Source organism: Muscardinus avellanarius (genome assembly GCF_963383645.1).
Source record: "Muscardinus avellanarius genome assembly, chromosome: 11".
Lineage (NCBI taxonomy): Eukaryota > Metazoa > Chordata > Mammalia > Rodentia > Gliridae > Muscardinus > Muscardinus avellanarius.
Window position 1 is genome coordinate 45181317 of NC_137797.1, and position 18537 is coordinate 45199853.

The 18537-nt window shown below is 40.5% G+C and overlaps 1 protein-coding gene across 1 annotated transcript; it reads left to right on the forward strand.

Annotated features, from left to right (window-relative positions):
• Positions 1–3170: 3170 nt before the first annotated feature.
• BBS10 (Bardet-Biedl syndrome 10) lies at positions 3171–5684 on the forward strand (the record flags this gene model as incomplete). The annotated part of the gene is made up of 2 exons (XM_080705783.1): positions 3171–3355; positions 3719–5684. 2 exons carry the CDS (start codon positions 3171–3173, stop codon positions 5682–5684), a joined length of 2151 nt encoding a protein of 716 aa, XP_080561909.1.
• Positions 5685–18537: the final 12853 nt, after the last annotated feature.

The following is an 18537-nucleotide window of genomic DNA, read 5'->3' on the forward strand; positions in this document are numbered from 1 at the left end:
CATGTTATATATACATAAATATTAGAATTTATATCAAATTTTCCAATTTGAATCAGTGGTGGAAAGCCCACAGAAATCAGTGAGTTTACATTTCAACTTATTTGACTAAGTATAAGGATTCTTTAAAATGTATAACCTGCCACTATTATGGAATTTGGGTTCATTTTGTTCTACCAGCTGTCTGAGTTTAATTTTTGTTACTCTAAACATAATATTTTTGTTACAGTTTTTAATTGAAGATGGACTGTTAAAATTGTTAAGGACCAGTGTCTTACTGATGTAATTAACATATTTAAAAGAGCCACAAGAAGCCCGTGACAAAATGAATGTGAACATACTTTCTAAAATATTTAGAGAAACTTCTTCCTGCATTTATCATGTAAAATTATTTCAGTATTACAATATTGCGACTTTTCACTTTAAAATGCCATGAAACATTTGAACTGATGAGCCACAAAACTTCAGTTGAAAGTGTTTTCACTTTTTAGCATGCTAAATATACATCTAAGTTCAGATATCTTGTTTAATGGCCATTTATAAATTCAGGCACTATCACTGGTCAGTTTTGTATGATAGAATAAAAGTATGTTACCTACAGTGCAAGTATAGCACACTGTCAGATTCTTTTCCTTAAGGTGCATAGTAAATGTACAGATAGTCATAGGCTACTGTTTTGTAACATATTACATTTCTAATCTATTATTCCTAACCTGTTATAAATGTTTGCAGAGAGAATTGAATTTTTCTAATGACCTGTAAAATTATGCTAACTTCTCAAGTAGGCATTCTAAATAAAATTTTTAAAAAGAACAAACTGATTATATGGCTTTTAATATAAAAGAGTGACTAATTTGGTTTTTCCTTTTTTTATGGGACTAGTTGCAAAGGATGGGAGGGCTTACAAGGAATTTAACAAAATCCTTTATATGCTTTACTCAGTACTGTATATTTATTCTTGAATCCTCCTAACAGCAGTAAGTGGAAGTTAGCCAGATTTTATACATGAAGAATATTTTATACATGAAGAATACTTAACTTTCAAGGAAGTTAAATGATTCCCAGAACTACTCAGTGAGTGGTATCACACTCTAACTATGTGAGTAAAAACACAAGGTTGAGTCCGAGTCTACACAGTACACTTAAATAGATCTTTTTACTGGGGGTGGAACCCAGAGGCTTTCTACCTCCAGTCTATACTCCCAGACCTATTTTATATTTTTATTTGGAAACAGGGTCTCACTTAGTTGCTGAGAGCCTCACTAAGTAGCTGAGGCTGGCTTCGAACCTGTGTGATCCTCCTGTCTCAGCCTCCCAAGCGCAGGGATTACAAGCGCGGGCCACCATGCCCGGCTCTTAAATAGATCTCTGATTGTAATACTTACACTTGAAATAGTCCTGTTTGAATATATATTAATATAACCAGAAAATACTATTTAAACAATCATTTTGGTCTACACCTGTATTAACACCACTCTTCCTTCAAATCACCTATTTGTCCATACTAAGTCAATATCAGTTGAGTTCCAAGAAGTCATTCCACTTTGGCTTTTCTCTACTTTCCCCCCACTCTCCTTTTCCATTCTTGCCCTCCCCTCGGGATCCAGTTGCTGCTTTTGCCATTGTTTCTATTAACTGAGGGGTAAGAAGAGGAAGGCTTACAGCCGCCCCCCACCCCCGTCCTGAACATTGGAACAAAGAGGTAGAACAGCCGCTCCAATATTATTTCCCTGCTGATATTGACGTGTTCAGATTCTAGTAATAATGTGTGTTGTTAATTGGTTTTTTTTTTTTTGTTGTTGTTGTTTTTTTGAGGGTCTAGGGATGGAACCCAGGGGCATTTGACCTCCAAGCTACACCCCCTGCCCCTATTTTTTATTCTTTATTTTGAAACCAGGTCTCACTGAGTTGGAAAGGGCCTAAGTAGCTGAGGCTGTCCGCGAACCGTGATCCTCCGGTCTCAGCCTCCCAAATGCTGGGATTACAAGTGTGCGCCATCACGCCTGGCCTGGGTTTCTGTCTTATAAAATTCCTTGTGGAATTCTTGGGCCAGGTGAGTGGTGATCTGCCACAGTAACTTCGTGAACATCTGACTTTAGAGTACTCTGCTAGGAACTATGCAGAGTGCTTGGTGAACATTCTCCACCTCCTCAAAACCTTTTAGTTTTTTCTTATTTTGTGTTTTTGTTTTTTGTGGGGTTTTTTGCTGCGATGCTGGGGATGGAACCCAGGGCATTCTACCTTCGAGCTACACCCCCAGCCCTATTTTTTATTCTTTATTTTGAAACAAGCTCTCACTGAGTTGCAAAGGGCCTCACTAAGGAGCTGAGGCTGTCCCCGAACCACTAATTCTCCTGTCTCAGCCTCCCAAGTGAAGGGATTACAAGTGTGCGCCACCACGCCCAGGGTCACTAGCTGAATATCACAGATGATCAAACCTTGGCCCAATCCCAAGTCCATACTCTCGAGTTTCTGTGTGTTTTAACGGTATTGTGTGCCCTTTCTGTTATCATTTCTGCCAAAGTTAAAACGCTTCAGCCGCAGTAGCTGGGGTTTCCCAGTGATGCCGGATCTTAGGAATGTAGCAACCCCCCTGGGAAGGCAGAAACCTAAAATTCATGGCTAAGGTCAGTCTCTCCCCATCTATCCTGCTTCCCGAAGCAGCTGTCGTGATGGATGGAAAGCAATGAATGCAGAGTGTGGGCAGGAGACTTGCCCTGGCTACTGAAGGGTAGGAGGGAGCCACGCGGTCCCACCGCTTTGCCCCTGCTCCTCCCCGCGGCCCCTCCTCCACCCTGTTCAATTTGGAAGAAAGGTTCCGGAGAGGAAAGGTCACACGCGCAGCTGAAGCCACTACAGGGGAATTAATTCACCCGCGGAGGGGCGCAGGGTTTCCACTCCAGGGCAGCAGGTAGCGAGTGGCCTCTTTTCTGCCTTCTCTGGCCATTGGCCCGTTAGATCCAACCACCGGCGCTGCAGTGTTCTTTGAGCCAAACAAGCTAAAGGGCAGCCAGCTCACCAACCCAAGAAGCCCAGCAGCCGCGGCTTCCGGTGTTGGCTCCTGGCTTCCGGTTTCTCCCCACCATTTCCGTTTCCGGAGAACCCGGAGCCCTGTGAGTCCGTGCAAATATTCGTTCCGCCGGTTTAGGGAAGCGGCTCAGATAACAAGTCCTATGGCTGCCGCGGGTTCTGTGAAGGCGGCGTCGCAGGTCGCTGAGGCGCTGGAAGCCATCGTGAGCCAGTGCGTGGGGCCCGAGGGGCGGCAAGTTTTGTGCACGAAGCCCACCGGCGAGGTGCTGCTCAGCCGGGACGGAGGCCGCCTCCTGGAGGCGCTGCACTTAGACCACCCCATAGCCAGGTACGCGGCCCACACCGCCCCAAAGCCAGACTTCCAGGCAGCCTCCCTGGAGATGCTGCCCCGCAGGAGACTACGAACCTGCAAAGGTGACCCCCAGCGAGACCACCGTGCTCGAGGTTCGAGTGCTGCCCAAGGGAACACTCCTGGACCTCGAGTCTTCACCCCCAAGAACTCTTCCCACCCCTCTCGACCCTAGATTCTTGGAATTGAACAAAGCAACTTGTAAAATGAATAAAACTAAGGATGTATATCCGAAGGGACAGTATTCTTACTTTATAGAAGTGCAAACAGTTTTAGCTTGATTCCAGTGTAGGAAGCCAGCCTTCTGAAAATCTGAGTTTCTTTTTTCTTTTCTTTGTACAGGATCATAGTGGCATGTGTTTCCAGTCATCTCAAAAAAACAGGAGATGGTGCTAAAACCTTTATTATCTTTTTGTGCCATTTGCTCAGAGGACTTCATGCAATCACAGAGAAAGAAAAGGATTTTTTGGTTTCTGAAAATATTCAAACCCATGAAAGGCATTGGAAAAATTGTTGTCAGTGGAAATATATTTCCCAAGCTCTGCTAACGTTCCAGACACAAACATTAGACAGTTTTATAGACCAGTACTTAAGTAAACACTTTTTGTCCATCTTTTCTTCTTCTGCTAAAGAAAGAACATTGTGTAGGAGCTCTTTAGAATTGTTGCTAGAAGCATACTTTTGTGGAAGAGTGGGAAAAAATAATCAAAAATTTATTTCACAGTTGACATGTGACTACTTTTTCAAGTGCATGACTTATAAAAGTGAGACTGAAGTATTTGAATTAGTAAATGACTGTTTTATAGAGTTGAATGTTGGGGTCACTGGCCTTCCTGTTTCAGATTCTAGGATCATAGATGGGCTTGTGCTTCACAGAGATTTTTCTGTTTACTGCCCAGCAGATGGTGACATAAGAATGGTGGTAGTAACAGAAATCATTCAGCCTCTTTTTTCAACTTCTGGATCAGAGTTTGTTCTAAATTCAGAAACACAATTTCAGACATCTCAGCTTTGGATTATGGAAAGGACAAAAGCAATAATGAAACATTTGCTTAGTCAGAATGTAAAATTGCTCCTATCTAGTGTGAAGCAACCAGATTTAGTTATTTATTATGCAAGACTGAGTGGCATCTCACTGGTCGAATGTTTATCATCAGAAGAAATTTTTCTTATCCAAAGGATCATTGGTCTTTCGCCATTTTTACTACCACAGTCCTCTTCACAATGTGAGCTTTCTAACACTTCTTTGGTGAAATTTTGTAAACCTTTTATCCTTAGATCCAAAAGGTATGTTCATCTTGGCTTGATCAGCACATGTCCATTTATACCTCACTGTATAGTTCTTTGTGGACCAGTGCAAGGTCTTATTGAACAACATAAAAGTGCTTTACATGGAGCATTTAAGATGCTTCAGCAGTTATTTAAAGACCTTGATCTAAACTATGTCATACAGGCCAATGACCAAAATGATACATCAATTCCTTTAAGTGATACAAATAGAGAAAGTAATCAGTTACCTGAAATTAGCAATCATTCAGTAAAAATGCTGTATCAGGACACAGTTGTAAAGAACAAAGATGAATTGGAAGAAACAACAACATATCTAAAAGTATACTCAGATCTGGTAATTTCAGATGTAGAAGGAGAAACATATATTCCATGTTCAACACCAAAACTGACACCAACAGATACACTACAAACAGAGGAAAAACGGAGGTGTCTTTCTCCAGAAAATTACAGTATAACTGGTGACTGTGAACTTTTAATTAAGAGTAATTCCACAACAGAAAACACAAGAATAGAAATTTCTAATGAAAATTTGCAAGTCACAAGGATGGATGAAAAGGGGAACAAGTTACCAACAGGACATAAGTCACTGGAGATGTGTACTTCCCAGACTTACTATTCCTCATCTATGCCAGCAGGTTGTGTTTTGCCCGTGGGTGGTCATTTTGAGATCCTGTTACATTACTATCTTCTCAATTATGCCAAAAAATGCCAGCAATCACAAGAAGTCATGGTTAGTATGTTAATAGCTAATGCACTTTTAAGCATTCCCAAAATTCTTTATAAGACTAAGAAAGTAAATTCTGGCTTTCCACAAATATATTTGAGAGCTCTCAGTGCACTGCAAGCCAATCAACCCATAGTAAGCAGTCAGGCAGGTTTGGAATCAGTAACTGGTAAGTACCAGTTACTAACTTCAGTTCTTCAGTGTTTGACAAAAATATTAACCATTGATTTGGTAGTCAGTATTAAGAGACAGCCTCAGAAAAGTTTTGATGAAGATTCAGAGGATGAAGTTTAACATTGAAAGTTTTTTACTAACTAAACTTTTAATCCAACTCAAGCTATAAAGCATGCATGTAACTACTGATTTTCAGTTCAATCCCATCTACTTGGCAAAACGACATAACTTTAAGTCTTCAGAATTACACTAAGGAAAACAGCATAACTTAGAAAGTCTACTATCACCACCAGACCATTGGATGCAAATATTAGACAAGGGAGCAAAACTAAAGAAAGCCAAGTTCTAGCTAAATGTTTATTTCTCCTTTCTGTCTCAGGTCTGTGTTAGTTTATGTGTTTAAGGGAGATATTTCTTTATAGCACTCTTGCTTTTCTGAATCTTTTCACACTTCACTCACTTCTATATTTAGTTTGTAGAATCATTTAATTTTGGATGGGGTTTTCAGATGCTGGGGTGTGTGTGTGTCTGTGTGTGTGTGTCTGTGTGTGTGTCTGTGTGTGTGCGCGCGCGCACGCGCGTGCCTGTGCATGTTCTGGGGACTGAACCCAAAGGCATTCAACCTCTGAGCTACATCCCCAGCCCTCTTATTTGTTTGTTTGTTTGTTTGTTTGTTTTAAAACAAGGTCTCACTATGACCTGAGGCTTTCTCAAATCTGTAACCTTCCTCTGCTCAGCCTCCCAAGTACTGAGATTACAGGCATGTGGTACCATTCCCCCCAAATGCCATCTTATTTTAATTGTATATAAATAAGATATTTGCTTCATTAAAATAGTTTCCCTCAGAATTTATAAAGCAGTAAGTAAAATTCTCATTTTTTATTTTAAAAAGCATATAAACTAAATTAGTTTTTGTTTCATGTACCATTTGGTTTATTTTTATTTGGAGAAACAGTCTTTATCACTCATGTACTATTAAATGTATGTTTTCAGAAATAGTGTTGTATATTGTGTATTCATTTTTATGTCTATAATAAAAAATACCAGAAGAAATAGGAAGTTCATACTTTTGTTTTTTCTTCTGGGTCCTAAGAGCTTGTAAAGGTATTTCATATACTTGTTGGGTTTTTTTGTATTTGGTGCATAGCTATAGTTTAATAGTAACAAATAATTTGGTAATTATTTATAACATGAATGAACAAATGTGTATTTTATTTTAAAAGTTTATAAATAGTAGGGCATGCTAGCACATACCTGTAATCCCAGTACTTGGGAGGCTGCATCAGGAAGATAGAAGGTTCAAGACCAGCTTCATCAATTTAATGAGGCCCCCTGCAATTTAGTAAGACCCTGTTTCAAAATAAAATAGGGCTGCTGGGCGTGGTGGCAGAGGCTTGTAATCCCAGTGCTTGGGAGGCTGAGACAGGAGCATTGCACAGGTTTGAAGACAGCCTCAGCTACTTAGGCTATCAGCAACTTAGTGACCCTGTTTTCAAATAAAGTATGAAATAGGTTTGGGAGTATAGCCTGGAGGTAGAAAAGCCCCTGGGTTCCACCCCCAATACCACAAAAAATAAAATAAAATAGGGCTGAGGATTTAGCTTAGAGGTAGAACACTCCTGGGTTCAATCCCCAGTACTACATACACCAAAAAAACCCCAATGAACAGTATTTTGCATCTAGCCATGGATTAGGATAGGGCCCTTTATGAGTTTTGTGTGACACATTAAATAGTTCTTAATTTATTTCAAGAGTTGATAAATTCTTGTGAAATAAGTGTTATGTTTAATCCATTTTCCTAAAAGCATATTTCCAGTCTGTTTATTCAGAGTCTTACCAAGTGCCTTCTATGTGCCTGATCCTATGCTCGATGCTGGGTATACAGTGCCCTTGTGTGCTTTCCCTCAGAGGTTAATGGATAGATGTGTGACACTGAGTGGGTCAGGATTGAATTTAGGGAAAATGTTGAAAATTTTTAGAATTAAGTAAGTGATAACTGATGATGTATTTTTAAAAACTACAGCATCCTATTATGCAATTTCATGAACTTTTATATGTAGGCCTATTTTTAAAGGTTTATAATTTTAGGAGAGAATAGCCCATTAATTGGATTTATAGATGAATGAGCCTGTTTTAAAATTACTGTAAAATTTTTTCCATTCATAATTTTTAATTGCCCATCAGGTCATTTTGCTTTATTTTGTTCTGCCCAACCCCATGGTACCAAGGATTGAATCCAGGGACATTCTGCCTCTGAATTACATCCCCAGCCCTACTTTATTTTTTATTTGTAAACAGAGTCTCACTAAGTTGCAGAGGGCCTTGCTAAGTCTCTGAGGCCATCCTTGAACCTGCAATCCTCCTGTCTCAACTTTGCAAATATGAGGATTGCAGGTGTGTACCACCATAGCCAGCTTATTTTGTTGTAATTTTTAATACTCTTCAGTAATTGAAGGCATTCACAGCCTTTCTAGACATGCCCATTGCTTTATATAATGGTAGGTATATAATATGTAGAAATTTTAGTAGTTCAGGAGCCCCTCTGTAAGCTGTGACTATTCTTTGCATGATTAGCACCTAGTCTAATATTTTGCACACAACAGCTATCCAAAAAAATATCTGTTAAGGACCAAGTTGAATGAATTAGCCATTTGGTCTTCATAGGTGAGGTTAAAATCATTTCTGTAAACTTTATTGGTAATGGATCTTTTAGGATAAAGAGTAGAATATGTTGGTCAGATCTAAACAAAGTAATTTTTTTCATTTATTTATTTATTTATTTATTCAGTGGTACTAGGGAGTAGAACTTACGGTAAAAGGCTTTCTACCTCCAGGCTATACTCCCAGACCTATTTTATATTTTATTTGGAAACAGGGTCTCACTAAGTTGTTGAGAGCCTCACTAAGTAGCTGAGACTGCCTTTGAACCTGTGCGATCCTCCTGTCTCAGCCTCCCAAGTGCAGGGATTACAAGCATGCGCCACCACACCTGGCTGTTTTTTCTTTTAATTAATTTAAAAAACCCTCAGTAATGGTGATAAAGCTATCATAAGTTATCCTCATTTACAGAATAACACCAGGAAATTTACATCCTTGGTTTAGAGAATACTTTGAAAAAATATTTAAGTACACTAAGTGTATACGCTCTACCACAAGCATTTGCGGTGACCTACAATAAGAACAGATACAATTACGGTAAAGTCTGAATAAAAATTAAAGAATCAGGTCTAACATGTGAAGACAATTTAAAAATGATCATTTTTCTGTTTTATACTGCTATATAATGACTAAACTCCAGATTTAGTTGATTTGAATAATATTACCTCTCATTGTTCTAAAGGTTGACTAAGCTTAATGGACAACTTTAACTGTATGCTCTTGGCTGAGGAGTCACAAAGATCACCTGAGGCTCAGGAGGGGAACACAGGCCTCCCCATTCAATGAGAAGAGTGTCAGTGTCACATTATAAGAAGAGCATGTGGGATGGGATATGTAGAGACAGCTATCTTTGGAATATACAATCTGCTATACCATGAGAGAGAGAAAAAAGAAAAGAAAAATATGCATTAACTTCTCAGTTGTGGTTTTTTTGTTTTCTGAAGTTACATGTCTACCACACACACATTTTCTCCAATAACCTTTATGAACCTTATTTTTTCTTTTTAAGCCACTTTTTTCATCACAACAGTAGTTAAGAAATAATTGGACTTGAACATTCTTGAACTGTTTCAGCCAGAACTATTTAATCATGTTATACAAGAAATGTCATAGTGACCATGTTTCAAACTAAAAGGGAAGGGAGGGAGGAATGCAGTTTGAGCCTGAACTTTTATCAGAACTTGCTCATCTCCTCCCCCGTAGAAATGTGACAACATATACCATGTATAGTTAGTTATATATGCAAACCATACATAGAATTATTCATTACAACTTTGTAATAATAGCAAAAGATTTGTAACAACCTAAACTCCAGATAGATGCACAAAACTAAAAAGGGTAAGTGGGGAAGTGATGTATGTTCAGTGGCTTAGAAAAAAATGTGATTGCCCTGCACTTCCACTCCGTCTGCGAATGGGAGCATGGACTTATGTGCAGTGCAGCTTTGACCGCAGTCAAGCATGAAACCAGGAGGAAGGCACAGAAACAAGGTGGAAGGAGCTTGATTTCTACGTGACCATGTGAAGTCATGTCACCACCTAGAACACAACACCTCAAGATCAAGACTGTTGCTTGAGATGAGACCTCTACGTCATTAGTGTCTTTGTATTAGAGACTATTGAAGAAGTTCTATCTTTACCCCAACTCAGCAAAATCTCTTCTGTGGCCACATCACTAATGTTCTTTAAACTCTTGCTTTAAAAATTTATAAATAAAACCTTAAAATGGTAAAATAATGAATCCTGTTCACCATATTTACTTTTATTTTTGACACTTTTATTTTTCCAAAAGTTTTTATTTTAAGAAGAGACATGTTTTCCCTTAAGTTATCTTCTCTCCTGTTCGGCATTTCAAAACTATTATTTCAGACTTCAGTGAATGTTTTCTATACAGATGTTTCTTGTATTAATGAGAAAGGGGTGTGTGTGAATGGTGCTGTTTTTCCCTTGTAAATTGCCAGTGGGTGGGAAGAAGAGAACCATAGGGAGTGGAATGTGAGGCAGATTGAGAGTTTAGCAGGACCAGGAGATTTGTTAAAAGAGTGACTACTGCAATGGAAGCACTTTGGGTTTGCAGGACTCTTGGGAAAGTTACTGAGCTCTCTACTATGTAGGATAAGAACTTGAACTATTCTTACTTAAATACTAAATATGTCAACTACTACATACAGTCACCAAGATAATAGTTCATGCTTAGTATATATATATAAATGAAAAAATAGATAAAAGAATGAAATAAGTACCATAATACTAGATATAATACCAACTTAGATAAGTCCCAGATGGCTTTCCAGACCACGCAGAACAAATGGGGCACAGCTGTATGACTCTTCCCAGTTGACAGACATAATGTAGGATTTACCTGTATTGAACTTTCATTTGCAATTACTGACTCTCAGCTTCTATCTCCACCTCTTTCACAACTACAAATAGAGGAGCTATCCAAAAACTGATTTGCCACTTGCTTGTGAGGTATTCAATTTGCTTTATTTGACCTTTTTTTTCCCCCCAAAAAAAGCAGGGAAATCCACCTTGAGCTCTGAAGGCAACCCCACCAGACTATTGTCTTGAGTCTTTGCCTGGGACCAGTGTGTATCATGCTTCCTGATACAAAAATTCAGGATGGAGTGTCCAAAAGGAAGTAACGTCCAAAAGGCAGGTGGGGCTGGATAATGGATACTGGTTTTTAAAGTTTTTTTCTTGGTGATTTTCAGGCTCTCCTAACTGGAGATACAGGTCGATACTCAGATGTTCTGTTTTGCCTGATTTGTAAGTCCATTTCCCCCTCCTACAGAAACCCTAGTTTTTGGATAACTCAAAATCTTAAGGTGAGGGCCTGAGGGCCTATGATGAGATTTTCCAGTATGCCTGGCCAACCTGTAACAAGATTTCTCGAGAAAGGTAGAAGTCTACATGCCTGTTGTGTTACCACAGTAGAGACAAGTTGGGTTAGGGGACTGTGTGAAAATAAAAGAATTTTAGTTTGACACCAATTTATAGTGTCATGTTTGACAGGCAGTTTCTCAAATTCAGTTATTCAAATCTCATATCTTTTTAACTAGTCCTGTGTAGGATCAAAGTGTACAGATAGAATTCTTGGCAATATCTTAGAGAAAGGACCCCTACAGGGGTTGCTTTGTCCATTGCCCTTGGCTAATTTGCATATGTGTAGAAATTGAAATGAACTTGTGAAAGGCTGGTAGCAAAGCAAATGATCTCTAGCCTTAGAAATACAAATGAATTTTGTCCAATGAAGGTGCATCAGTCTCCACTCTATAAGAGTTTCACATCTATCAGCAAAATCAATTCAGTTCTCCAGTACACATGTTTGTCCTTTGGATTCTGTCTTGAACCAGTACTTCATACTGGTTTCCTCATTACATAACAAGTACAATAAGACCTTTAGCATATGTTCGTTTTATATTACATAACATTGTGTGGGGGGTCAGTTGTTTGTTTCTAGTACTGAGGATTAAACCCAAGGCTATCCTACCTCCCAGGTACACTTTGAGCCTGGTTTTTTTGTTTGTTTGTTTGTTTGTTTGTTTGTTTTTTAAAGCAGGGACTTACTGAGGCTGGCCTCGAACCTGCTATCCTCTTGTCTCAAGCCTCCCATTTACTGGGATTATAGACTTGCACCACCATGCCCTGCTAATTTTACATTTTAATGACTCTTTTGCATCCTGATTCTCCAGCATCTTAATCCATCCCCAAAAGAGGGGTGGCATCAAGTGAGGAGAGAACACCGAGTTTCTGACTGTCCAAAAGAGATTGAGTTGACAGAGCCACTTGAAAGGGCAAGATAATGTTTACCCTCATTCCTGAACACAGAGTTTCTAGATGTGAGTTTATTTCAGTACAGAGTTATCAAAACATATGTTTGCACAGCCAAACTTGAGGACTGCTGTGGTTCTTTTTTTTTATTATTATTATTCTACATTTTTAACTAGCTCACTTATATAACGAAAAATAGGGACAACAGATGTTATGCTGGTCTTAGGGAAACCGGATGAAAAATTAAACACCATTGGATTTCTCTTCTACCTCCATCTCTTCGCTGGTGCTTCTTCCTCCCCGCTCCCCACCTCTCTCCTTCCCTCTCTCTGTGCTCATCTCAAGCACTTACATCTTCAGCTGCTCACATGTCAACTTCATTCTCTGGGCTGGCTTCTCTGCAGGTTGTGAGCGCTGTTAGCATCTGAGCCTCTCTTCACTCACATCCTGCGGTGGGGGCTAAGGGCACCATTAGCATAAGCCATTTTCAAAAATACCGGCCAGAGAAGAAGAGTTCTAACTTGGGAAGGAGGGTGGAATTTTTTTTTTTTTTTTTTTTTAATAGGGCCTTAGCAGGCAGGGTCAGCTGAAGTTCAGCTAGTTTCAAGAATATTTGTTCTCAGACAAGGGAATTATGCTTACCAATTTGTTTGGACAATCTAGATTTTCAAGGGAGTGAGAGGGATCGTGATCGTGAGGGGTGAGAAGGCCACGGGCAAGCGGAGTGAGGAGGAGAGCTGACCAGACGAGGGCAGGGAGGTCCACAGCGGAAAAGTCTCCGTTGTTCAGTGTCTCCTACACCTTATAGCACGACAGAGACCCTTTCTTCCCAAGTTCAGTTGGCCAGATGCTGGGTAGGGAAGGGTCCTTGGTCTGACTTGAAATGTCTTATCCCTGGACCACACACGGTGGTTAAGCAGGCAGGGTCAAGAAAGAAGAGAAGGGTCCTACCCCAGACTCTTAGACCAGCACCGGGAAGGAACCGCCCTCGGGAGGAGCCCGGAGACTCAGGTGACTCCAGGTGAGGCTGCTTAGGGGCAGGCGGGCTGTGCAGAAAACCTCCAGCCTAAGAAGTTAAGGGGAAATCCTGCGGAAGGGACAGCCCCTTCTGGAAGACGCCCCTGCACCGACTGCTAGAAGGCTGGTCACAGCCCTGCCGCCCAGACTTCTTCCTTCAGAACTTTCGATATGATCACAGTTGTCGCTCGGTGCACCAGAGAAGATTAAAACTGTGACTTCCTCCCAGTATTGGGTTGGCAGTGCTTGGGGGCCGCTTCGTTTTTTCTTTTTTTTTTTTTCCTCTCTCAAATTTCCAGAGCCCATTATCTTCTTCCCTAAATTGAATGAATGAATGAATGAATACATTTATATAAAAATAATATGCCCAGCTGGGCGTGGTGGCGCACGCTTGTAATCCCTGCGCTTGGGAGGCGGAGACAGGAGGATCGCGCAGGTTCGAAGCCAGCCGCGCTGGCTTAAGAGACCCTGTTTCAAAAATATAAAATAGGTCTGGGAGTGTAGCCCGGAGGTAGAAGGGCTTCCAGGAACCCCAGTACCATAAATAATAATAATAATAATAATAATAATAATAATAAATATTCCCATGAACATAGTAATTACTTTTAAAAAATTAAGATTTAAGCAGGGAGTGGTGATGCACGCCTGAGTAATCTCATTACTTGGAAGGCTGAGACAGGAGTATCACAGGTTCGCAGCCAGCCTCATTTGCTTAGTGAGGCCCTCTGCAACTTATTGAGACCGTTTCAAAATAAAGAATAAAAAGTAGGGCTGGGGATGTATCTCAGAGGTAGAATACCCCTGGGTTCAACCCCCAGTGCCACAAAAAAAAATTATAATTTGAAAGAAAAAAATGTCTGTTCTCATCAATTATAGTGATTATAATCATGGACTTTATAATCAAAATCCTCAGAATTTGAATCTTGGGTTCCCACTTGCTTTGTGGCCTTGGGCAAATATACTTAACTTCAGTGAGCCCCATTTTTTCATTAAGGAAATGGATTCCATGAACTTCAACCTTTAGAGCAAGTGGATATAAGAAAATATCATTGTAAGCCGGGCGTGGTGGCGCACGCTTGTAATCCCCGTGCTTGGGAGGCTGAGACAGGAGGATCGCGCAAGTTCGAAGCCAACCTCAGCTACTTAGTGAGGCTCTCAGCAACTTAGTGAGACCCTGTTTCCAAATAAAATATGAAAAAAGGTCTGGGAGTATAGCCCAGAGGTAGAAAGCCTCTGGGTTCCATCCCCTTGTACCACCAAAAAAAAAGAAGAAGAAAAAAGAAAAAAAAGAAAGAAAATATCATTGTATCTGGCATATATTAATTAAGTTACAGGGTTTTTGTTGTTGTGATGAAAATAACAGTGATAATTATGAAGGTAACGAATAAAGCCATATTAAAAACACATAAAATATGTTTCACACTTCTTTCCCCATTCCTATTCTTAAAATGGAATCTTGGGTTCAGAAGGGAATTCAGATGACCTCAGCTTGTGGTTAAGCCCTCACTTCCCTAGAGGTCTCACCCTCTCAGGTCTGGAAATTGGAACTCAGAAGAAAAGGTTAAGTGAAGCCAGGAACCCAGGAGCCCTTGTTTCAGAGTTGGGCCCAGGTGCTTTTTGGCTTTTCGTGAGTGCACAGGTGTCCCCGATGTAGCTGCACACATGGCTGTGTGCAGGTGCCGCTGTGTGTGCCTGGATCTGTGTGTGTTCTTGGGATACAAAGATTAAATGGGACACAACATTGAGAAATTACCAACACTGACCCTGATTAGTATGGATGCCGGCAAATTAGCAGTGTAGAAGAGGGCAATGAAATTGGCTTAGTCATAAAAAAAAAGTAATACTAATTACAGTCATTTACATGAACTCCTCCCCGATTACGCTCAGTAACCATGCAGCACAGTCATAATCATGTGTATTGTTAAATATATGTTCAGTTAACTTTCATGTGAGTTGTCTTGAGTGGAATGATCTACTCTGCTCTACTTAGACACTGCACTCAGGTTTTAACATGTGGTGTGTGCAGCATGGATGCCTATTCACAGACTTGTTGCTTAAAGTCCCTGCTACTTCAGGGGCTGTCAGAAGGGGCCTGATTCCCCAGAATTTCAGAACTACCCACCAGGTTGCATTAACAGTTTCAGGAAACAGCCTTGTTAATGATATCCCAGTGGAGGGAGAGGCAGTTCTTTTCTACCCACAGAGGTTCTTTAGAGAGTCCAGGGAGTTCACTTTCCATGGATGAAGGGTAAGGAAAAATGAAAAAGGAGACAAAAAGAAAACAGGAGGTAGGGAGGAGAGAGAGAAGGAGTAACAAAAGATAGAGAAAGAACAAGGAAGAGGGGTCAGGAGAACAGAAGAAAGAACTGAGCACATGAGTGTCTCTGCTGGTCCCGTGGCCAGTGTTTACCTGGCTCAGGGTTGTAGAGACAGAAAAGAAACATGGAGACACATTCATGTCCTCTTTTTATTATGATAAAGTTTCCAAATCCTTAATGGATTGTCGTGGAGATGAAAATTTACCAGGCATTCACCACATGCCTGGAACCAGGCAGTGCTTTTGCATTTATTGACCCATATAATGCTCAAAATGACCCTAACTTGCAGATAATATCATTGTATGGAAAAGAAAACGAAGGCAAGTAAATCTGCCCAAACTCACCCAGGTATTAAACAAGGTTCAAACACTGAAGTCTGCCTCCAGCTCCTGTGTCCTCAACCCCAATGAACCACCAACAAAGACAGTTATGTTGTAAATAAGGTACAGATTTAGAAACATTCTTGTTTTTATTATAATCTGTTTCAAATTAATTTAATATGGAATTTAGTCAATATTCCCAGAATAAGTGGTTTTTATTTCATTCAACCTCAGCCAGGTGTGGTGGCACATACTTGTAATTCCAACATTTGGGAGGCCCTAACAGGAGGATCGGGTTCAAGGACAGCCTCAGCTACTTAGTGAGGCCTCTTGCAACTCAGAGAGACCCTGTTTCAAAATAAAGAATAAAAAATAGGGCTGGGGAGCCGGGCGTGGTGGCGCACATTTGTAATCCCAGCATTCAGGAGGCTGAGAACTGAGGATCACGGTTCTCGGACAGCCTCAGCTACTTAGTGAGGCCCTCTGCAACTGAGTGAGACCCTGTTTCAAAATAAAGGAAAAAAAAATAGGGCAGGCGGTGTAGCTTGGAGGTCGAATGCCCTGGGTTCCATCCCCTGTACTGCAACACACACACACACACACACACACACACACACACACCCCTCAACCTCTTGTCAGTTTGGCAAGAAAAGCAGTTGCATAATCCCAGTAGTTCATTACAGAGAGAGACAAAGAGATGCTTGGAGGCTGCGTTGTGCTGGTCATGCGGGGAACAGGCTGTCTCCTGAACTCCACCTCTGTGAATCCCACTTGCCGCAGTGAGAATGAAGCCTGTCACGATTAAGATTGAGACCTTGAAGGGACTGAAATTCAGCCCCTCCCGTGACTCCAATTTCCCCTGCAGAAATTCTTGCAAAATCTGTCTGCTTTCTGTTCTGTTAATAAATAATGAGAGTTTTTAAAAGAAATCATTCGGTTTCATCCTTGGAGATTAATTTGATAATTAATTTAGGTAAGTGCTTATGAAATATAAAGTAATTGGTACAACCTAAGGATTTATGCGCCAGTGTTCTCATCCAGCCTGTAGGACAGAAATTCTCCACAGCCTCTTATTCTACAAAATCCCACAAAATGGATCCCTCCTCCCAACTGAAGTGTGTCCTCTTCTTTTATATCCTTCCCTCATTATTTTTCTTTAACTATTAAAGTGTGTTCCTTATGATGCAGTTTCTTGTTTTGTGTTAAGAATCAGAGTTATTGTGCAGAGAAAGACAGAATGAGAATCCCAGACTTAAGGGAGAACTACTGACTTTTTAACCTGGGAACAGGAGTCAAACCTAGCGGTGTTTTAAGAAAATCAATCTGGTGTCACTGTGGAGGATGGACTGCAGTGGGTATTAACAGGCACCTAAGAGACTAGTTGCAAGGTTACTGCAAAGAATTTATGCAATAGATGGGGAGTCTGAGCGGTAATGTCAGCGAGGAACGGAAAGAAGGTGTTGGACAAAATATGACTCAAAGATTGGCTGGAATTGAGTTATTTAACAAGGAAGAAGGCAGGGAGAGGAATCACTGGTAGAGACCGAACAGAAAAATATGTAATTTCAGTTATCTAGTTTTTGAATCTTCCTTCTTGCCCTGTAAATGTCAGAGTTCTTCAGACTTCCTCCTCTTCCCTCCTTCCCTCTCTTTACCCCTCTCTTTTTCTCTCTTCTCATTGTGGTAAATGTTTCCTGGGTGACATGTTTCAAATTTATGACTCTCTGACTTCTCAGCGGATGTTTTCCAGGTCTGCTGTCTCTCACCCAGACGTCTGGCAAGCCGCAGACCCATCTCTTCATCTCCCTATTTGGCGTTCCTAGGAAGATCCATAGACTCCTCAGCTCAGAGTTTAGTCGAGGTTTGATTCTGCACTACTTTTAAGCTAATGAGTTAGATTATTACTGTTTTATGTCTGTGGGCAGAAGACACAAGATTCCTAGGTCTGTTTCTAAGCAACCTGGTTTATTATATAAAATCTCAACCCCTGGACAGAGAATGAGCGTGAGGGTTACTGTGCTGAGCTGCATGTCACCTTGTTGGCTGCTAGGCTTCCTTAGATGTTCCCTTGCTCTTTAACCCCTCCTGAAGCCAACCTGATCAAAGAGCAGGGAGTTCCATACAAAGAGCCAGGTTGATCTATGAAACAATGCTCGGCATCATTAACCAGCAGGGGAGTGCACATTAACACCACAGTGTGATGACACCACACACGTATTAGAATGGCTATTATCAAAAAGACAAGAGTTTAATATTGGCAATGATGTGGAGACACAGGAGGCTTCCTCATTGTTGATGGGAATGTGAGTACAGCCATTACAGAAAATAATATGGACATTCCTCAGAAATAAAAAGAAAACTATCAAATAATCCATCATTCTCACTTCTGGATATTTATCCAAATGAAACAAATTCAGTATGTGGGAGAGACACCTCTACTGCCAAGTTTATTATATCAGTATTTACAATATTAGATATGAAATTAAACTAAGTGTCCATTAGTGGATGAATGGATGAAGAACATGTGATGTATATACACACATGTATATCAAATCCCATGAATGGGATGAACATGGGATGAAATCAAATCTCATGAATGAACTTGAAGGACATAATGTGCAGTAAAATAAACCAGGTACAGAAAGACAAATACCACATGAGTTCAATCATTTGGGGACTCTAAAAAAGTTGATCTCATAGAAGTTGAGAGTAGAATAGTAGTTACCAGGGGCAGAAGTGGGTTTGTTTTTTGAGAAAGAGGAATGTTTGGAGGTAGGTGTCAGTCAAAGCATACAAAATTGCAGTTAGAGCTGGGTGTGTTGGTGTGTGTCTGCAATCCCCATACTTTGGGAGGCCAAGGCACAAGGATAACAGGTATGAGGCCGGC